Genomic DNA, 23,619 nt, shown 5'->3' on the forward strand with positions numbered 1-23,619 from the left:
GTTCAATGTTTGCAAAGTTCTGAAGGAAAGAGAAGAGGTATTAGACTGACTACCAAACTGAAGGTCTACAGAGCCATTGTGCTGACCTCATTGTTGTATGCTTGTGAAACCTGGACAGTATACCAGCGCTATGCCAGGAAACAAAATCACTTTCATTTGAATTGTCTTAGGAAGATTCTGAAGATCATCTGGCAGGATAAGATACAAGACACTAATGTCCTTTCTCGAACTAAACTGCCAAGCATTCAAACTCTCCTTCTGAGAGCCCAACTCCAATGGGCTAGCCACGTTGTTTGAATGCAAAACGTACGCTTGTCAAAAGACTATTTTATGGAGAACTCACACAGGGTAAGCGTCCACATGGTGGTCAGAAGAAGCAATACAAAGACACTCTCAAAATCTTTCTTAGGAACTTTGGAATTGATTGTGTGACATGGGAGACACTGACACAGGACTGCTCCACCTGGTATGCCCATGTCAAAGAAGGTGCTGTGCTCTATGAGTAAAGCAGAACTGAAACAACTCAAAGTAAATGTAGGATGTGCAAATTTAGAGAATCCATCCCAAATGTTCACACAGACTATTTGTGCCCAACCTGTGGTAGAGCATTCTGAGCTCATATTGGTCTGATCAGCCACAGTCAGATACACTGAAACTTGACTGTAGCATAGTGATGTCATTTTGGTCCTCTTCGAAAAAGGACAACCACCAATACTAACAACTTTTACAAAGTGACATTTACTAGGAAAGAGTAGCAAGTACAAAAACTTCCTCCTGAACCAGGGCACATGCCCCCCTACCACTTCAGTCCTTTGGAAGATTAAGTTCAAAATTAAAGTGGAAACTACAAAGGATTCCTCCTCTGAATTCTCTTCTGAGTACAGTACAACCAATGTGTCACTCTACTATTGAAAGACAGCTGCCAAGTTTTTCCACTACTGGGCTGGATCAAGCAAATCATTTCGGGGCTGTGCTAGTCTCATACCTGGGTCAGTGCAGGGTTGGCTCATGTCTGGGCCAAATCAAGAAGGTTGCTCCTCAAGGATGGTTCCCCAGGCCTGTCTGCAGTAGCTATCGGCTCTGGTTACTGTGACAACCTGTGAAGGCTCTCTTAGCCCTTCAGAGTTCACATGATCATAGCCTAGTAACACACCAATGATAGAAGAAATGGCAGCACAATGTACTCATGGCCACTTTTCACCAAGGAGAAAAGAGGACAAGTTCCTCCACTGGAATCTTTTGAATGCACACTTAGTTCTGGCTGAGCAGTTAATTAAAATAAAAGGCCTTTCTTCCCCATGCAGTTAAGTGGACAGGAAGCAGTCACAGAATACCTAAATGCTCTAAATCAGGGACAGGACCCCACCATTATGGGTCATGATGAATTTCCAAAAGCATGCTCCCCAAAGCATCCATATGTATTGACATGAAGTAGAAAAGATTTCACATCCATGTTCAAAGGATTGGACCTCTATAGGCCAGCACCCCATTATATTTCCAGACAGCCAAACCATATTTTATTGCTCTTGGTACAAGAAGTTCCAGGAGAAGGTGTGGAGCAATTACTCAAGCCAAACAGGGAAATATAAAAGTGGGAAAACTGAGAGAACTCTTAAGATTGCCTAATAGTCTTGCTGTGAGTCATTTATAAGACATGGCAGTGATTTGATTTGCATATAGATATTAGACATAAGGCAGTAATATGATTTGCATATAGATGTACATACAGTCAGGAAAAAGGAATGGGAAAAGCTGTCTAAATGCAAAATTAGGTGTAAACCTTTCATACTGCCCCTAGATAAGTAGCTCTTTCTTATTTTCTCTTCACTAGATGAAGTCTGAAGAGCCTTTCCACTTAATTCTATAATTCCATATTTCATTAAGAAATCCATAGTCATCATTTTTGTATATTTTGCATACATGGAGCCATTTTAGGCTCTATGCAAAATTTCCCAAGAAGTGTGCCCACTAGGATGTTATAATACAGCAGTACTAAAAAGTAATATTTTTTTAAAATTTAAGTGATTATACATGGATGGATAAAGCAGATAGCGATCAACAATCAGGAAGGCTTTTGTGGCCATGGACAAGTTACTTAAAATTGCCTAAGGCTCAAAGAATTTAAGTTAGAGACTCTATGTTATAAACAGGCTACTATTTGCCTCAATGGAGGGAGTTTCCACATTGGGAGTTCTTACATATATTTAAATGAAAACATGAAATATATTTAAAAGAGTTTGGTATTGTTTACAGAAAGGCTTGGGTTGTTTCTGATTTAATATTTCAGAGACAACACAAGAATAAGAATTGGATTGGTTCAGTAATCATTAACAGATTGTTTTTCCCTCTCCATTTCCCCAAATATCAGTTTTTGAATTACTTTTCTCCCTTAAACCTTAATAACCAACAAGTCTCACAAATCTATCTTGAACCACTGGGCAAATATAGTCTAATCAATTCAGATGTCCGGATTCAAATTGACAACTTAATTTAGCCTATGAAAGATGAGATACTGCTTTACTAAACTTTAGTAATGATTTATTCTATTATATTTAATAAAAATGAAAAGTATTTTCCTATAAACCCTAGTGAATTTAAAAAAATTCTCAGTTACACAAAAGTGATGGGGGTAGACCTGAGAATTTCCCATGGAGCTGGACATGTAATCTAGCCCCTTTCTGTGGGACATGTACTCTGGCCTCTTACTAAAGGACATGAGTGAAACATTAACTCTTGATTGGTCCCTGTAACTCAGTCAAAGACAATTTGCAACTGAGCCAGGAAATGTCACCTATGTGGTACACTATAGAAGAAACAAGGAGAAAAGCTCCAATTTCTATTTTATACACATTGGAAATCTTTGGAACTTTGTCACATCTCTTTTGGACTGCCACAGAAAGGATTTCCCTCCCTCCCTGCTCCTAAGAGCAATGGTGGCCTGCAGTTCAAGCACAGGACAGTGAGAACACATGCTTGCCAATGAAGACTGAGTCTATGACTGCCTTCTTTCAGCCTTTGTGTTTCTTCCTTGAACACAGGTCTTTGACCAGCAATCAGTGATCCAGAGATGGGTGTTTTCAGTCCAGCATAGGCTTGGGCTGCGCCTCACAGAACACAATAACCTATAACACCCCTTATCTTATATCTTGCCCCCAAGGTTTTCCCTGGGTTCACTGCTGGTGGACATTGACCTGGGATGAGGAGAAGTAGGCTCCTCATTCTCACACTTGTTGGCTCATTAAACTCTCACCCTGGCGTCCTGGGGACAATTTGTCTATAGCTCTCAACTGGTGCTCCTTTAAAAAGGCAGGAGTCATAAAAAATGGTCAGAATACAATATGAATCAGGTATGGGACAGGAAGTTGATTCCTGCATGGAAAGCAATGACAGACATAAAAAAGAATCACAGCATACATCAACAGAACAAGGAAAACAGGAGTAAGTTACAAGGTATAATTACTAGTACAGTTTGCTGGTTTTGTAAGGCTATTAAAATGGGCATTTTACATTTTGCTTCAGCACTGGGCAATGTGCTCTTATATAGCCAACCTTAGAAATCTTTCTAGTGGCCTCTAATGCAGATACTTTCACTGTCAGCCACTGCCACTCTAGGGACACCACAACCAATGGCATGCACAGCCTCCTAGAACCTTCAAACTTTTCAGAACTCACAAGCAAACGTATGTTTTGAGGTTGCAACTTGGTAACTTCAGTGACAGAAACACAGAAGATAGGTGTGATGTCATTCCAGGTGCAGGCTTTGCTAGGCTGGATATATGTTTATGGCCATATAGACCCAGATGCAGGAATGAAGCCAGCTGTCCTGCCCCGCCCATATATTGGAAAGATGCCCAAAGCATTCGTCACATTTCAAAGCCAAAAGGAAGAGAGTGGTCAGAGCAGTGGGATGCCCCTTTTGTATATCCACTGATTTCCAGGCTAGCAGCTAATTGAGGAAGTCTTCATCACATACCCCTAAGTCACAAATGGCTGGAAGTAGGCTCCCTCCATTCTTTCATAAGGCTATCAGCATTCTCCATAGAGGAAAAGGCAACTACTATATAGTCCTTGGGCTTACCTCATTAGTATAAGAACTTCTGGATTCTTGAGTCAATGGCAGCTGCCCACTAGGATACCACTACACCACTTCTTGGAAGAGAGCTTTGTTAGGGACACAGACAGTGCTGGTCTGAAGTGAAAGTGATAGAACTGTTCAGCAGTGCCACAAAGTGCTTTTGCCTTTTGGGAGATTATTATAATGCTAATGGGTGATTGTTCTATATTTTCAATATTTATTAATACATGGTCATGAGTCTTCTGTGTTCTTTAGAGGTAGATAGGTGGTACAGTGGATATAGTGTAGGACATAAAGACCTGAATTCAAATCTGTCCTCAAACACTTACTGACTGTGTGAACCTCAACAAGTAAGACCCTAAACTTTCTCAGACTCATTATCCCCATGTAAAAAATGGGGATAATAATAGCGCATATCTCACAAGGTTGTTGTGAGGATCAAATAAATATGTAAATAGTTTTTCCAAATCTCAAAGTTATGCATAAGTTCTGGCTACTACTATTATTATTATTATATTGAGGAAATAAATGTCTGCTTTGACTTTCTGGAAAGGTATCTCTTAATCCCTTTTTGTGAGACCCTAGACATGAGAACAAGAAAAACATGACTTACCTTTTTGAGATCAGATTATCTTCAGAATAAATCTGAGTTCCATGTAAGTGAAGATCAAGGGTCTTTTGTATGAGGTAGCTTCCTGAACCACAGGAAACACAAATAATCAGATATCCATGATATCTGCTATCCAGATAATCCATGCCTCAAGTTTCTCCCCACTCCAGTTCATCCTCCATTCAGCTATCAAATTGATCTTATTTAAGTACAGAGGTCTAAACATGTCACATACCACTCCCCTATTCCATAAGCTCCAGTGGTTCCCCATTACCTCTAGGATCAAATAAAGTTCCCCTTTTGGCTTTTAAAGCCTTTCACAGCCTAGCTCTTTCTTACCTTACATCTTACTCCCTTTGTAACACTGGCTTCCGTAACACTTCTCTCATGCATCACTCCATCTTAAGGCTTCACGCATTTTCACTGTCTTCCCCCAATCCTATAATCTTCTCTGTCACCTCTGTTTCCTGGCTTCCCAGACTTCCTTCAGATCCCAGCTAAAATCCCATCTTCTACAAGAAGTCTTTCCCAGTTCCCCTTAATGCTAGTGTCTTCCCACGGATTCTTCGATCTAGTGACACTGACCTCCTCGTTGTTCTACAAACAAGAAACCATCTCTATTCCTGGCATTTTCTCTGGCTATCTCCTGCCTCCACTCTGACTACAGACCTCCCTGGCTTTCTTTAATTCCCAACTAAAATCCCACCTTCTACAGGAAGTGTTCTCTAACTCCTCTTAATTCCAGTATTTTACCTCTTTTAATTATGTCTTATTTATCCTGTATATACCTTATTTTGCACACATTTGTTTGCATGTTGTCTCCCCCATTAGACTATAAGTTCCTCAAGAACAGGAATTGTTTTTTGTCTCTTTTTGTATACCCAACACTTAGCACACTTCTGGCATACAGAGGAGCCTAAGAAATGTTTACTGAATAAAGGAATTAATATCTTCAAGTTATCTTACATATAGCTTACATTACCTATTTGTTTGAATATGGTCTCTACCATTAGTCTATGAGCTTAGTGTATGGTCAACCCCCAAAAGAGAGGTGGGGGACAACCCACAAGGTTTTCTAAGGATCAGCAAACCTACTCAGGTCAGGGAAAACCTGCTCTCATTTGAATCAAGCCATGAAGAGCCACCGCACTTCCAGCTTGGGCTAGATGGAGAGACCCAGTTTCATAAAAAAGCCAAAAAAAAAAAAAAATCAATCCTTTGCAATTTGCTTATTCATTGAGGAATACTTTGTACAGTGATGGTTCTAACAAAACAGTGGTGGTTCTGAGAGGTCCCAGAACTTTACCACTTAGCTATTTCCACCACTGCTTCACTACATTTACAAAAGCACCCAAAGCAGCAAGTGTGTAGCAATACTTTAATGTTTAAATAGAACCAACTTTAAATAGACACAACATATACACAAACACATAAAATTTAAACAAGCTTCATTTGAATCAAATACGTAGTATAAGTGCATCAAATTCTAAAAATCCGAACAATAAACACAATCTAAGACCAAGGAAACTAAGAGGTATATTCAAAGGACAGCTCATGAGAAAAACCAAACAGGTAGCAGGCTAATCATTTTGACTTCACAGGAATAGCCTATGGCTTTTTTTTTTTTTTTTTTGCAATGGCCCTGCAGGAAAACTCTCTAAAAGAGGACATAAACAAAAAGGGAAATGGAGTTCAAATGATTACAGAAAGATGAATTTTACAGTAAAGATTCCTTCTGTCCTCCAGCTCATATCAGTGTTTGCTTTAAAATAATATCAAACAACTCAGACTTGGTTTTTGAGGCTTTAAAATCCTACTTTTAAAAGGTTAGGTCAAAATACTGAGTAAGAGAAACAATTGAGAAATAACTGTATGAGGTTAGGGGAGAATTACAGAGGTACTACCAATTGAGACAAGCCTGACTTGGGGTTTTTTTGGTTTTTATTTTGTTTGCAATTTGTTAAGCTACTGAAAGTCAGGGAAAAGATATTTATTACTAGAAGTAGAGAGACTGTTCTTTAAAAAGTCTTTCATCTTACCTTCTAAAAGCAAAATGGATCAGAAGCAGAATAATATAGCTATGTAAAGATACACTAGTTCAATACATAAATAAACACTTGCTTTTAAATTGATTCTTAGATCATGATAACTTAATTTTTTTTCTTAGTAATGGGACATATTTGAAAAACAAATATTTGAGCTTAAGAAAGGAGACAAAAACCTATGATTTTTAAACCCATAATCCAATAATGACTCATTGGCAATAAAAGAATCTTTTTTAGTTTGGGCCTCTATGCCCCAGTGATATCAAATTCAAGTTGTCCATTAATAAAGGAAAACTTTCCTACGCTGAAATAACCTCTACCAACTGGTGAACAAAAGTTTGCTTGGCTCATCTTAGCCACATTGAAGACCACACACTAACAGTAGTAATATTTCTGCCAGTGCTTTTACAAAGACCACTGACAGAAGCTTTCATTAGAACATTGGTCATGGATTAAAAACACTTATAGCTGAATGACTCAGCTGTAAGTCTTGGGTCCATGGAGTCTGTGATTCTATAGACTTGGAAAAGACGAGAAGAGTTCAAGTTTCCTGGAAATATTTATAAAAATATTTTGTGAAACTAATGAGCTGTAATCAAATAAAAGTTTTGAGTCTCCTATGCAATAACACTAAATCTCTTACTAAAAATTGTTTAAAAATCAATGTTACTACAATCTAAATGATGTGACATTCTCATCAAGGCACAGAGAGTTAAATGTATAAATCCCTGCATGTTGACATGAGAATATATCCGTAAACAATTCCAGGAAACAATTCCTGGCAGCTGAATGAAAGAATAGTGTTTTTATAACTAATTCATAATAAAATCCAAAGTATGGATCTTTTAACAATTCATGACCAAAGGCACAACTTGGCCAAAAATAAGTAAACATAGGACATTTTAAAAAAATTATTATAAATGATAGGTTTAATTGACACAATAAAGTGAGCACTGCTGAATCATCAATCAGTACAGCAATGCCATCACATATTTAGATTTTTTTTTAAGCACTTAGAGAACTGGCACCATTTTAACTTACTATGATTAATATAATTTCCCCCAATATTCCCTCCCTGATGCTCACATTTATTGCATCATAAATAAGCAGGCTATTCTGATAAAATAAATTCTCATCTGAGTCCTAGTATCCTCAGTTTATCTGGGTGACAGTTTTATGAACTTTAAACTCAACGGGCAACTTTCTTCCCCATTACTGCTAAAAAGGTGGTAAGTATAAACCACAGGGCTTCTCTATTATTTTTTATTTCCTATAAATATTTTTCAGTGACAGTTAATGACAAAGAGGATCTCACTACTGCAACACTTGAAATATAATGTACAGACAGACAACGCCACTAGCAGTACAATCTTCAGATCATATTTCATTTGCCTCCAATTCAGTTCTTAATGAGTGATAAGAATTCTTCCCGGGTCTTTGGATCTTCCCGGAATACACCCAACATTGTGCTGGTGACAGTTTTGCTGTTCATTTTCTGTACCCCTCGCATTACCATACACATATGTCTAGAAAACAAGACGACAAAAATGGTTTATGGGAAAAGGTAGTGGTTTGTCTTTAAAATAAAGAGTGTAGCAAAATACAAAAGACTAGATAATGTTATTTGCATATTTCCTTCTCAGGCAAATTCTGCCTGAAAAGGTGATTTTTAAAACCTATTCATTGTGACTATTCTAGAATTTCACAATATAGGAAGAAAAAACTTAAATCATATCAGGACACATTTTGTTAGAAGGGGAAAAAAGAATTTTTTTTTTTTAGTAAAAGTAGTATAAATGACCTATGGACTAACTAACTTACATACGACTTAGAAATAAATCCAGATTTCTCAGAGATATTTGAGTACTGACTCTAGGGTCAAAGGATCTGGGTTGAAATCCTACCTCTGATGCTTAAAAACCTTTGTGACCTTGGTAAAAATCACTTATCCTTTGTAAGCCTCACTTTCTTCATCTGTAAATGAGGTTATGGAACTGAAAGACCTTTATGGTTCCTTCCAATTCTAAATCTATGCTCTTGAGACTTCTGCTTCCAAGGCACAGGTAATATCATACATTCTCAAATGTTTAAGTTAATTAATAGCATGTTTGTATTTTCAGAAGTACATCATGACCATAGCCAGACAGAAATGGAAGATGGTTAATATGAATCATTAGAATATCTGAGGATCAGAGATAATATGTATAAAGCATATTATTATTATTATTATTTGTTGTTGTCATTATCTAGATACATTATCCATGCTGATTAGGATATATGCTTATAAGATATTCTGAAACCATATTAGTTAAAGCCTAAACTCAATTCTAATTTGTAAAGAAAAAGTATAAATGGCAGCTAAAGAAAACAAAAACAGAAAAACGGTAGTAGTGTCTACTACATCTTTAAATAATGTGTGACAGAATATTATTTTAAGATGTAGAATTAAATACACTACTACCATTTTTCTGTTTTCTTTAGCTGCCATGGCATAACTAAGTGATAGAATCAGGAAAATACTGTCCTCAAGAACACTGAGTGTTCTCCCTTGTTACACAGAAGTAAGCAAATCATTTAACAGCTTCTATACTTCTGCATACACTTCTAAAAATGGGATTACTCCTAACTGATCTTGATATCACGGACAAAATTATTAGTAAGTTAAGGATTAAGGAAGATTTATATGTGTATAAGTATTAAAAATGATATTATCGATGTGTACTGAGCATCCACTAGCTGCTCAGAAGAGGAGCCAGCATTTAATACAAAGCTGATACTGTTGTAGCCAAGGCAACAATCTTTTAGCACACTATGACATCACAAAAGAACAGATATTAACTTACGTTGCTTCAACAACCACTCCAACTCCAGCTGGCCGCAGGGCTTCTGTGACTGCTACAGCAATTTGTTTTGTAAGTCTCTCTTGAACTGTGAACGTGACAGGGAATTCAATTTAGGGGGTGGATTCAAACATTTTATTCCTTTCTACAGTGATTCATAAGTTCTCTGGGTGAGAACACTGCAGATAATTTTCCGATCTTAAATACATACAAGATGTCTGTTAAGATTTATTTCTGGGGGTGTTTTACTGAGATACACAGCAGTCTTTAGAAGCTTTTTTCCATTTGCAAGTTTGAGGTAACTACACAAAGAAGCAATACAGCATTCACAAAGGTTTTGGAAGTGTCTGTTCAAAGTACAAGTTGGGTTTGCCTAAAGAACTTGATACTTTTATCTATGCTGGCTTTCTTCATCTTTAGAGCATTTATTTGTAAAACCTTCAATTAACTCAAGTTTGCCAAGGTAGATTTACCATGGCAAAATACAAAGTCCATATAGTACTTTTTATTGTAAACAGATTTCAGTTTAGAAATCGATTTGGAACTTCTGAAGAGTCCTTAAAGTCAAAAGTCAGTGGCCCTTGGTTTATCTAGAGAGGAGAACATTCTTCCCAGTGGCACCAATGGTACACTGTCTTAGTCAAGGTGCCATGGGGAACTGGCAGAAGCATGCCACAAACTCTAAGCCCTCACTGTACCAGAGCACTGACTGCTGCACGGCAATCTCCTTAGATCTCACTGCATCTAAGCCACTGTGGACAATCAATCATTAAACATTTATTTATTAAATGCTTACTATGTATCAGGCACTAAGCTGCAGAGTTGGCAACAGCATTAAGATAACATATATGGGTTCTGATCTTCCATCTCCCACAAGACTTGGCTCCTTTGGATATCTGAGGTTGTTTCTGCTTTCTACCTCAAAAGGGGCTGGATGAATATTCTTTCTCAGGAGTGATCTTTAGCACCTGAACCAAGTGCCAATTGTAGAACAGGTATCTGTATTAAGAAGCTCTGGAAACAATCTGGGAGTCTTTTCTACCTAGCTCAGAGGTGACAGATTAGCCATGATGAATTTGGATTTGATACACATCTGGCTTAAAGAGTCCCAAGCAACCATCAAGACCAATAGGCAGACAGAACCAGAACGTGCCACTTCCACAGGATGATACATAAGAAGAAAAAAAATTAATTTGAGGAGTGGCTCTTAGAAAGGATCTGAGGTCCCAAAAGATCATTATAGTTACTTATAATCATAAGTTACACTTAAGGAATTGACACAATAAAAAACAAATGTTTATTAAGTATCTACAGTAACCAAAGCACTATGCTAGGTGCTAGAGATACACAGTGAAAGCAAAATAATCCCTGCTATCAAGAAGCTTCAATTGCACTGTCTGTTTAATAATATAATCTTTGTCAAAAAGTATCTCACTAAATTACCCACATCAGCACTTAGGCATCTATATAAATAAGGTTAACCAAACAGTTGATGCACTGTCTATTTTTCTTTCTATTCACTTACATGCCTAGGAAGTTTCCAAATATATACACAGACATTTACATACAAATATACATGCATGTATATGTACACATATTTTATATATAGATATTTCTATACATGTAGGTATGCATGTGTAGAAATGTGTATAGATATATATGTATGTACATGTGTATACAAATATTCATATGTAACTATATTTATAGGTACACATATCTACATATATATTTATTTTATATTGTATTATACTAAATATATTTGTAATATATTTATTATTTATTTGTATAAATATGTATACATTTATATATTTGTATAAATATATATTTATTATACATAATCTACATGTAGATGTGTAAAGCTATAGATACACATGTGCATCTACATGTAGATGTGTAGGCATATGTAGATACAATGCACGTCTACATGGCTACATGTAAATCTGTGCATAGATACACGTGTGTGTATATTTACATATGTGTTTGCATATAGCTGTATACATGTCTGTATAATATATTTGGAATTTTTAGGCATGGAGGTGAATAGGAACACACATGTGCACATATGCAATTATATATACATATGTATATAAGTTGTGTTTAGATATAGATATGTAAGAATTAATGCCATAGGCACAAAAGAAAGACCCTTACTAGAGGGCTCAACTATAAGTGCCGCACAATCTCACCATAAATATAGGGACTCAAGGGTGCACTTAATATATTTTAGAAACATCAAGAGTTAGTTCACACTGGAGATTGAAAAAATTTTCATAACACAAACCTACTGCCTATTATTCATAGTTACCCCAATGTTATTGAAAAAAGCAATTTTGAGTATATAATTGAATGACTGTCTAGTATCTTTCTCACAAGTCACTAATGAAAATGTACAATGTAAAAATATAAAACTTTGACATAATTCAACTCAGGTAATTAGTAATATTTTAATTCATATAAAGAAGAAAAAATTTGGAAAGTTTACCTTGTAATCTCCTACTATAGATTTCCACAATCCTAGAAAATAAAGATTCATTTTGATGATTCTCATAAAGTTTGAATGAAAATCTGATTATCATAAGATAAAGAGATGTCTGTATGTCATTATGACATTGAACAATGAACACACAGTACTGCAGGAAAATGTAATCCTTAGGGCTTAAGAAGTGACTGAAATCATAGGTAGACTAGAAAAGGTTGATTAAATGACCAAAACTATGAAAAAAATCTTATTTATTTGACCCATGAGGTACAAGTCTACTCATTTATTTCAATTTTTTTCCAAAGAAAAGTCTCTGATGGTAAAAATTAGTAGCTGGTAATAAAAGTTAAGTGATTAACCAAAACTGGAAGCTTCCCAGTATGCTCAAAAGTAAGATCCAAGTATTATAATTAATCATAATATTTAACAGTTCTAACTACAAGTTAAAAATAAAGAGATGGTCTGTTTACTAATTAATAGCAGGCCATCCTCAAGTACACCAACTAAACCTATTAGTATAATCAGATTGGAGCCAATTATACCTCCCTCTGATATCTCTTTATAAGAAAGGTCTATATAAACATCTTTGATTTTCCATAAGCTTTATAATACTGGATTATAATACTGCCTCAAATGAACTCTGAAAAATGGAAAAAACAATGAAAGTTCTATAGAAGAAATGTCAAGACATACATACATCTTCCTTCACAGTGAATAGGTGGAGCGCTACTATGACAAAATACTGTATAGCAAATAAGAAACAGTTTTGGTGTTGGATTTGTTTTTCTTAATTGTTTTTCTTTTACACAATCAGGATCAGGAGGACATAGAGATAGAAGGTATCAAAAAATATTTTATAAAAAAAATAAGAGAAGAGAGATTTAGAGAGTTAGTTAAGGTCTCAAGTTCATGATATCATTTGAAATAGCAAGGACACATTTGGGAGTCCTTATATTACCAACTATTAATTATTACCTAAAACAACTATTCTTAATCTTTTTTGTGTATGTCATGGATTCCTTTCGAAGTCTGATGAAGCCTATGAACCTCTTCTCATAATGCTTTTTTTTAAATGCATGTAACAAAACCCATAGAATTACAACGGAAAACAATGATGTTAAAATAGTTATCAAAATCTTTTTTAAAAACAAGTTAACAGCCTCCCAGGTTAAGAACTTCTAGCCTAAAGCCTTTAAAAATCTAAAAAGACATAGATATATTTGCTTTGAAAATACAGAAAGTGAAATACTGCAAGGGGAAGTTAGAATTTGGGACTGAAGATTGGAGGCAACAATTAAAACTTTTTCTAAAACAAATAAACTATGTACTCTTTCCCCCTCTCCCAAGTTACACTGATGATATGTCAGCTAGAAAATATCTTTGAGTTACAGAAATGGTAGTGTTGGATTTAAAAACAGTACACCTATTCATTAACCACTCCCCAGTTTACAAAGGCCCTTAATTCAATATATTTTGTTTTATCCCTTTTGCCTTGAAGGTAAATAACAAAATAGAATGATAATAATTTAGTTGAAAGCAACAACACTATTTTCAAATATGTTTTCTTGGTTCTGTAAATCCTCACACATGGAAAGTTCTATCTAATAAAATTGTTATTTCTTCTAAAAGTTGGCTACAACCTACCTTTCAAGCTTCATTTACCACAACTTTCCCACATGGATGCCCTCTCTTCCAGCCAAATTGTTAGACTAGTTCACTGCCCCCTGTCCCCAAACATTTCTAACTCTTAGCTACCTCCAAGCCTTTGTTCACAAAATGTCCCTTTCATCTATTGTCTTTGAAACCATGCCAGCTTAGTGCTTTCCCTCCTCCTAACTCTGAGAGGAGTTATATATATATATATATATATATATATATATATATATATATATATATATATGAGTAATAACTCATTTGGGTACTTTCTTACTACCTTGTATTTTTAATTATCTTGTCCATTCTCAATCAGATTGTGAACTCTCTGAGGTTGAAAACTATTTTATAATTCTCTGAATTATCCCCCCCCCCCAAAAGCCTTGCACATAACAGGTGCTCAAATAGCGATTAATAATGCCAACGTGGGGCACTACAACGTTCTAAATCAAAGGAAGGGTCAGTTAAATTATACTGATGAAGACAGAAAGTAGACCACCCCAAATTTATATTACTTAGCAAAGTTTATTCACAAAGCTTTATTCACAACCACCTTTGTAGCTGGTATTGCAAATATAATCGTTCCCTTTTTACAGATAAAGTAGCTAAGATTCAATGATGTTTACAGAGTGAATACATAATTAATCCAACTGTACCTGAACCCAAGTTTCTATTCTAGTCTAGGACTCTTTACTACAACCACCACGCTGATTCTCTATGAAAGGAGCTGAACATAATATTTTACATTTCTGTTCATCTAATCTCCATCCTTCAAATTTCAAGTAGCAAGGATTGGATTCATTTGACATTAAGCACTACTTTTTTTAAAAAAATTACTTTAAAAATACTTTCTATTAATAGGAATATAAACTACTGTGTTGGTCAGCTTCTTATTTAATCTTTTAAAAGCTTTTCTTTGAAATCCATTCCCTCCCCTAGATAACAAAGTGGTTTATCCCTTCTTAACCCAGAGTTAATGTTTACTATTTACTCCTTGATGGAAAACAGAGTTTCTCGATCTCCCTATCTAGAAATTTTCCCCTGTATATATTTTACCTACAATACAACAGGGTTTCTTAGAGAATGCTACACTAATCAAGGGAAAGCTATGAATATTTATTATATCCTATTTTGCAGAATGTGAAATTTATCCATAAGAACTATTCTCAATGAACAAGAATTTATTATTCCATGCCTACCATGTACCAGGCATAAAGTAGATAGACTCCCCTGCAGGTCACTAACCTAAATTAGGATTTTTTTTTTTGTTTTCAAGAGTCTCAGTTTACTAGAGACTGCAGTTCTTATACTGTCTAACCTCAACGTCACTACACAGAACATTGTGAAACTATACTGACCTGCCTGCATGACTAAATTGGGGTCTTTTGAAGTTATGGTGGGGAAAGGAATTGAAATGATTCTCTCTTCCTTCCTAGTTCACTTTTCTCTACTTCTATAGAAGAATAAAAGTAAATTAGAGGTAGCTGTAGAGAATGGTCAAGAATGGTTTCCACCCCCCATTCAGAAGAAATAGGATTAAATTACAATATCTTTTTTAAAAGGGCCAATCCGATTTGGATTGATTTTTAGCAACAAGGATTTACTTTCTGGTTAGTCCTCCATCATTTGAAATCCAATTAACCAAAAGACCCCAGTCTCCTGAGTATTATGAGTAAAAGAATACCATTCCTCTTCAGTACCCTTCTTCTAAATCCCTGAATTGGTATTATTAACAAATGGAAAGCTTTTGTTCTCTAAGTCTCCCTGCATAGAAACTATGCTACCCTACCTGGATAGCACAGAGGACAGAGAACTGGGCATGAAGCCAGGAAAAACTGAATTCAAATCCCAGCATTGGGCAGTTACTAGCTGTGTGACCAAACTCTCTCTGCCTCCATTTCCTCAATTATAAATTAGAGGCAATAATAGCAGCACCTGCAACTCAGGGTTGATGTGAGAATTAAATGAGATGATATTTGTAAAGCACTTAGTAAAGTGCCTAGCACATAATATAGGCTTAATAAATGCTTATTTCCTTCTGAACTATAGCTAGCTAAGGCTGCCAATTCGGATTCTGTCATTCTTGCTCAATGACCTCTATAACCTCAAATATGCTACTCTATGTCTTGATGGCATACTTTTCATTTGAAAATTAAGGAAATCATCTAGTCAGTCATAAGACATCTTTTTCTCACCATGCTTCTTTATTGGACCATAAAAATGGGAGGCAGTGTTGCATAATATAGACCTTGAAAACCTGTGCTCATGATTAGCCTTTTGACATTTATTGGCTGTGTGAAGTTGGACAAGACATTTAGCCTCTGGGGGTTCTAAGCAATTCTCTCAGACTATATGTTGTAGAGAAGGTACTGACCTGAATTGATAGTAGTTTCCTCAAACAGAACTGTCTTTTATCAATGAAATTAGGCCCAGTCCCTATTATAATCCTCCTTCTTGAATATGGTCTAAATAGATGTAATAATTATGTTTTATTTATTCTAATAAACGTGTAACAGTAAATTGAGATCTAAGCCTAAATTAAAAGTTTAATATGATTACAATTATAAAAATAATGCTATTCCAATATGACTCACCAGATGGTAATTATTAAAAGGCAAAAGTCCTACAAATCCATTTCATTAATAAGCATGACTTCCAAAACAGTACTTACCTGGCAAGCTTGCTGAGGCCAAGGAGTTGTTTGTTAGGAAGATAACCTATATGAACCTGTTGAATAGAAAACCACTAATTAAATCAAAATACTGTACTATACAAATAATGAATCAGTTATTATAAAGTACAAATACGTGAGAACATTTGAAACTAAAGTATGTCTAAAAATCTAGATTACCTAGGAAGCCACACATTTTTGCAAATACCAAAAAGATTTGGGGCAAGGCTGGAACCAAAAGATAAGAAGTAAGTCCAGAAGAATTCAGGTCTCTTACTCATCAAATATGATGATCGTATTTTTGCCTTGATAAGTTGGACTTATGGGGCATTTATCAAAGACTACTCTATATCCATAAAACTAATATTCTTAAATATTTAGGAACAATATAAGTAACAACAGTAAGTCCCTTTCATTTAAAAAAATATAAATGTATCTATTCTGTTTAATAGAGTAACGTGTGACCAGACAAAGCCATTCTTGCACTGAATGCTTACCTGGTGCAGTCACAGGATATAGTCACTGCTTTAATATTATTCTTTTACAAAAAAAATGAACATCTCTTTCTGATTTAGAAGCTAGGAACAGCATTGGGCAAACAACAAAACTGGCCACAGCATTTAAAGAGGTAAGCCATGAAGTCAGTTTGGCCATTCAGGTTAGCCTAAGATCTAGCCAGATGTCAAAGAAGAACCCAGTCACCGACCACCTCCCAGCAGAGAAGATGGGATTTTCTTTCGTCTCCCCCTCTCTATGGGTCATAGAATATTGAGGAGGAGCACTACTTGCTCAGAAACAGACACCTTACCTAGTAGTTGGAAAAATCAATTCTAAAGAGTTTGAGGTACAATTGAGGAAACAGAGACACATGCTCCAGAAAGACAGTCATCCCAGACTAGAAACAGCTTCAAAGGGTGGGACCTCTGGGGACAGAAAAGAGAGTTGCCTATAGACTTCAGAGCATCCTATCCCTAGCAATCAAAAGAGTCATTCTTTAGAGAGCAACAAACTCTGGAAGCCCAGATGAGTCACTGCCCATCAGAGATATTTCTACCAGGGAGAGGGTCATTAGGACTCCAAAAAGAGAAAAAGAAGCTAGGAGCAGCCTTTTCCACATATATTTCCTATAAATATGGTTCACTACCTTTATGGTCTGTTAATCACAGTGTGATTAACACTCATTCAATGCTTTCTATGTTCAAGGGAGTAGGCTTAAGCCCTGGGTCATTCAGAATATAGAAACAGCCTCTGTTCTCAAGAAACTAACATACTAATGGAGGAGTCAAGAGACAAATTAAACACATGTACATACATGACAGATGCAGAGTAGACAGAAGGTAAGCTTAGAGAATAAGACTCGAGTGACTGGAGGAGTGGGGAAGGAATCATGAAGACGAGGGCCCTTGAGTTGTGTCTTGAAAAAAGCCAGGAATGTCAAGAGCCAGAGGTGAGGAGGGAAAGCATTCCAGGAATGGAGAACAGTCAGTACAAAGGCAGAAAGATGAGAGTTGAGTGTCATGCAAACAAACGGCAAGTAGGCTGATGTAGCTGGCTTGTAGCATGCATAGAGAGCATTTAATGCAAGAAGATGGAAAGGGAGGAAGAGATCAGGTTGTGAAGAGCCTTAAATACCACAAAGAGGACTTTATATTTGATCTTGGAAGTAATAGGGAGCCACTGGGATTTATTGAGGTTTACTGAGTGGGGTAGAGGGTGGTGACATGTTAGATTTGCACCTTAGAAAATCCACTTTGATAGATGAGCAAAGTATATGCCGGGGTGGGGAGAGATTTAAGTCAGGGTGACAAATGAAAAAGTTATTGTGATAGTGCAAAGGAGAAGTGATGGGAGTTTGCAATTATAGTTGTGAGTAGAGAAAAGGGGACATATATGAGGGATATCGTGAAGGTTAAAATGATAAGATTTAGCACTGGATTGGCACTGTGGGGGTAGGACGGTGGTGCCCTCAACAGTAAGGGGGAAGTCTGGAAGAGAGGAAGAGGGGGAAACATGAATTCTGTTTTCACATGCTCAGTAAGAAATGCCAATGGGAGATCAATTTGGAACTGTCCAGTTGAAGATGTGGGATTAGAGATCAGAAGAGAGACTATGGCTAGATTTGTAGATCTATGAATCACCTGCATAAAAATGGTAATTGATCCCATAGAAGCTGATGAGAAGGTGAAAGAATAGAGGGAAAAGGGACACTTACTAGCTATGTGATCCTGGGCAAGTCAATTCACCTTTTCTGGGCTTTAGTTTCCTCATCTGTGAAATGAGGGCGTTAGATGGACATTATGGCATCTAAGTCCCTTCCAGCTCTAAAGCTTTGATTCTAGGACCCTATGAGAAGAGGTCTGGGACAGAATAATGGGAACAGGAAAAGAACCAAGAGAGCAGCATCACAAAAACACAGAGGAGAAAGTGACCTGTATAAGAAGATGATCAACATTGTCCAATGCATGTGATCACTCTTCCCTCTGTGGGTACAATGGAAGACTACCTCAAGTTTATGGAGCTTCTGTTCTTCCCATGTCATCTTAGTACATTATCCAATAATTTACTAGGAGCTGATTGCATCTACAAGCCATTAATGGGAAGGACAACAGTGGAGGTTTGCAAGTGATAGTTTTAGAAGTGGGCATCCAAAGGGTTCCCTATAACCTGACGGTAGTATCCACAGTTATAGTTATTTAAAGTTTTATTTGCAACCTTCTAACAGCTGCCATCTTCTAAACTAAGGAGTCAAGATAAAACTTCAACTACTCTTCATGAATACAGTCCTATCCCAGTTAAGTCTTCACAGGGAGGAAGTGTAGCGTACTGGTTAATGTGCTCGCCTTGGAGTCAGAAGACTTTGGTTCCGCCTCTGCAAGAGCGCTAGGCATTAACATCTAAAATGTTAACAGAACATATTCAATTATGTGCCTAGTAAAATTTATTTTTTATGCTTGACATTGAAACAAGTCAGTTAGATCAGGCTCCTTTTATTTAGCAGAAGAGAGGAAGAGGGAGAGAAATTTGTAGATAAAGATAGGTAGAGAGGGGCAGCTAGGTGGTACAGTGGATAGAGCACTGGCCCTGGATTCAGGAGGACCTGGGTTCAAATCAGGCCTCAGACACATAACACTTACTAGCTGTGTGACCCTGGGCAAGTCACTTAACCCCATTGCCTAGCCCCCCCCCAAAAAAAAGATAGCTAGAGAGACTGAATATCCATAAATACAACCCCTGACTTCAATTCTGTCAACTCCCATACTTAGCCTTAAATGCTTAATCTAAGACTAGTACACTTGCAAAAGGCTGCCTGCACCAGCCCGTGGAATAAAATCCCAGGGACCTCTAACACTGATGGTTCATTCAGATCCAGTCATTTGGCTAGAAGGGCTAATCCTACGATTCAGCTACCTCAGTAGACTACTTCACTTCTCATGTACCAGGTCAAAATGGGAATCCCAGTTACTGCAATACGCAAAGGTATTACAACCTTTTTGTAAGAGAGAGTATTATATATCCTTTAAATCAGTATGTGTGTGGTTTTGTCTACATTCCTTACAATCTTGAACCTAACAATGATAAGTATAAAGCATAGCAATTCTCTGAATGATCTCTCTCACAGGGTTAAAGAAAATGCCATTTTGCTGTTCATGTAAAGGATAATTAGTTGACCCAAGAGCTTAGATGTGTTTAAGAGTACAGCACTTTATTTCATAGATGTGTTCACAGGAATAATGGACGTTTTTGATACTAGTGCTACAAGGTACCTTAAATATCACCTAGGCCAACTTCTTCATTTACCGTTACAGAAAATGAGGATCACAGAGGTTAAATGACTTACTTGCTCAAGGACACACAGACTGTAAGTAACAAAGACAATATTCAAACCCAGATCATTTAATAGCCAATTAACTGCTCTATTGACTCCACCATTTTGCCTCCCAATATAAATGTGCTCAGAGAGAGATTAGGATCCATTCATTTAGCCAATGTTTTATGGCTTAATTTAGGTCTAGTTTAGTTTGATCTCTACTTTATTCAGTCCCTAAAGTGTTAGAAATATACCTAGCTAAACACTCATTCCTATTACCCTTTTGTTCAGGTCAAATGCTGATAACTAAAAAAAGACATAAGTTACTAAGAAAAACAGAAAACACCAGTGTTGTCGCTCAGAAGAAGACCAATATTGTAGTGCAGTGTGGTGTGCTCGGCTATGGCTAATCAGACCAAAATGAGTTTGGAAAGCACTACCACAGATCAGGCACAAATGGTCCATTGGGACATTTAGAGTAGAAGTGGCTCTGGATTTGTGCAGGTCACGTTTCCTGCATGCTTCTTTGATTCTGCTTTGCTCACGGAGTACAGTGTCTTCTTTGATGTGAGCACACCATGCCGGATGGTCTTGTGCCAGCGTTTCCTACATCTCACATTCCATATTAAAGTTCTTCAGAGATACCTTGAGAATGTCCTTATTAGTGCTTCTTCTGACCACCACGTATGAGCTCTTACCTTGTACAAGTTCTCTATAAAACAGTCTTGTGGGTAAGCATGCTTTTGGCATTTGAATTACATGGCCAGCCCCACTCTTTGTAACAGAGTTTGAATGCTTGCAGTTCAGCTCTGGAGGGGATCTCAGTGTCCAGTACCTTATTTTGCCAGGTGATTTTCAGGATCTTCCTACGACAACTCAAGTAGAGCAGTTCAGCCTTCTGGCACGGCACTGATAGACTGTCCAGGTTTCACACGTATACAACAGTGTAGCAAGCATTATAGCTCTGTGGAGCCATATTTTCAATTTGGTATGCAGCCCAATTCTTCTCTCCCACACTTTCTTTTGGAGCCTCCCAAACACTGAGCTAACTGTGGCAATGCATGCCTCAACCTCATTATCTATGTGGACAGCCCTGGAGAGTATTGCCAGGGTAAGTGAACTCATACACAGCATTCAAAATTTCTCCATTTATTGTAACCAATGGTTTCACGTATGGATAGTGTGGGACTGGCTGGTAGATGACCCCTGTTTTCTTGGTGTTGGTTGTCAGGCCAAAATTAGTACAGGCAGCAGAGAATCGAGCCATACTCCATTGCATCTGGGCCTTAGCGGCTGCACTGAGTGCATAATCATCTGCAAACAAAGTCATGCACCAACTCTCTCTCCAATTTGGTCTGGTCTTAGCTTGTAAGCCTTTTCAAGTTAAATAGTTTACCATCAGTGCAGAAGCTGATCTTGATGCCATTTTTGTCACATCTTACAACCTTTTTGTAAGAGAAAGTATTATATATTCATTTAATCAGTGTGTATACTATTTTTGTCCCCACGGAAGGCATCTGATAACATCATGGAAAACACCATGCTGAAGAGCATGGGAGCAAGCATGCAACCCTGCTTCACCCCAGTGATGACTGGAAAAGTATGACAGCCCTGTCCTTCATCCAGAACCTATGCGAGTACATCATCATGAAACTGGCATACTATGCTGACAAACTTCTCTGGGCAACCCAATTTTGCCATGATGTTCCATGGACCCTCATGACTGACAGTATCAAAGACCTCGGTCAGGTTGACAAGCATTGTATACAGACCTCTGTTCTGGTCCTGGCATTTCTCCTGAAGTTGTCAGGCAACAAATATCATGGTGACTGCTCCACGACCCCTTCTGAAGCCACTCTGACTTTCAGGTAGATGACCATCTTCCAGATGATTAATCAGCCAATTAAGGAAGACTCTGGCAAGGATATTGTTGTCAATGACTAGAAGATAGATCACCCTGTGGTTGTCACAGGGTGGCCTATTTCCTTTTCCTTTATAGAGATGAACAATAGGGTTATCCTCAAGCTTCTGGGGGACAACTTCCTCTTGCCTATAACACAGAAGGTTTCTGTCAGCTTCTGTATAAGCAGTGGGCCCCCTGCCTTGTAGCTCTCTGCTGGGATGGAATCAGCACCAGGTGTTTTGCCACATAAGAGGAGCTTGATGGCATTCAGTACCTCTTCTTCAGTTAGAGGTTCAGCCAGAGAAGAAATGGTTACAACCTGAGGCATAAGATCAATGGCTTCAGAATAGGTTGATGACGATCTGTGAAGAATACTATGGAGAGGTTCAGCTCACATCTCCAGGGTCATGTCCTTGTCCTTTATCAGTGTGGCTCCATAAGCATGGAGTAGTTGAGCTGCACCAGAGGTCTTGGCCCATAGTCTTCAGGGCATCACAGAAGCACTTGGGATTATTGCTGTCAACACAGACTTGAACTCATCTGCCTTCTTGCTGAGGCAAGAATCCCACATCTAAGTTTCACTTGCATTTTGTTTTTGATAGAGTTAAATACTGCCAAGCTATCCTGCTGAAAAACTGTGGGCTTCTTGTTTTTCGTTTCTCATTTAGCAGCTTCTGAATTTCCCCATAATTTTCATCGAACCAATAGTGACATTTATGGGTGTTCTGATCCAGATGAGCAAATGCAGTGCAGTATACCAACTCTCTGAAAGCTGCCTGCTTTTCTTCCTTTTCTTTCTTGTTACACTGTTGCTGACTCTATGCTGATTCAGCTTTCCCTCCAAGTCAGCGCTTAACTTTTCTTTTTCTTTCTTTTTTTTTTTTTACTGGAAAACTTTTTATTTTAAGTGGAGTAGGATAGCTGGACACATTTTAGATGATCCCAATTTTGTTGGCAACATCTAAGGCGTCATAGTCTGGAGCAAGTCGGACATAGGCCTTCTTCTCTCCATCAGGCCAGATCAGTGTGTTGACCCTGGCCACGTCAATGTCATAGAGCTTCTTGACCGCCTGCTTTATCTGATGCTTGCTGGCCTTGACGTCCACAACGAAGACCAGGGTGTTGTTGTCCTCAATCTTCTTCACAGCAGACTCTGTGGTCAAGGGAAATTTAATGATGGCATAGTGGTCAAGCTTGTTGCTCCGAGGGACTCTTTTCCGAGGGTATTTGGGCTGCCGTCAAAGTCTTAGTGTATTGGGTCGCTGGAATGTGGGAGACATTCGGATCTGCTTCTTTTTGTGGCTATGAACACCCTTCAACACTGCCTTCTTGGCCTTCAAGGCCTTGGACTTAGCTTCTATCTTGGGGGGGACAACCACTTCCTTCTTCGCCTTAGGCGCCATCTTGGGGGAAAGGCAGCACTTCACTTTCCACTCACCAAGAAATGCTCCAGCCTGTTATCATTGAGTCTCCTGACAGTCGTCTTGTATTAAGGACTCTGCTTTTACTGAATGCAAATGTTTAGCTTGGAGAAG

At 37.6% G+C, this 23,619-nt stretch overlaps 1 protein-coding gene and 1 pseudogene across 1 annotated transcript in view; both read right to left on the reverse strand.

Annotated features, from left to right (window-relative positions):
• Positions 1 to 6,088: 6,088 nt before the first annotated feature.
• Positions 6,089 to 23,619, reverse strand: part of GCH1 (GTP cyclohydrolase 1) — a 75,065-nt gene continuing 57,534 nt past the window's right edge. The window contains 4 exon segments of the mRNA XM_027849219.1: positions 6,089 to 8,256; positions 9,574 to 9,658; positions 12,053 to 12,084; positions 16,374 to 16,429. Of these exon segments, the coding sequence (XP_027705020.1) occupies positions 8,130 to 8,256; positions 9,574 to 9,658; positions 12,053 to 12,084; positions 16,374 to 16,429 (300 nt within the window). The 3' untranslated portion in view covers positions 6,089 to 8,129.
• Positions 22,998 to 23,568, reverse strand: LOC114033611 (annotated as a pseudogene).

Source organism: Vombatus ursinus, unplaced genomic scaffold (genome assembly GCF_900497805.2).
Source record: "Vombatus ursinus unplaced genomic scaffold, bare-nosed wombat genome assembly UNPS02007284.1, whole genome shotgun sequence".
In the NCBI taxonomy this organism is placed as follows: domain Eukaryota; kingdom Metazoa; phylum Chordata; class Mammalia; order Diprotodontia; family Vombatidae; genus Vombatus; species Vombatus ursinus.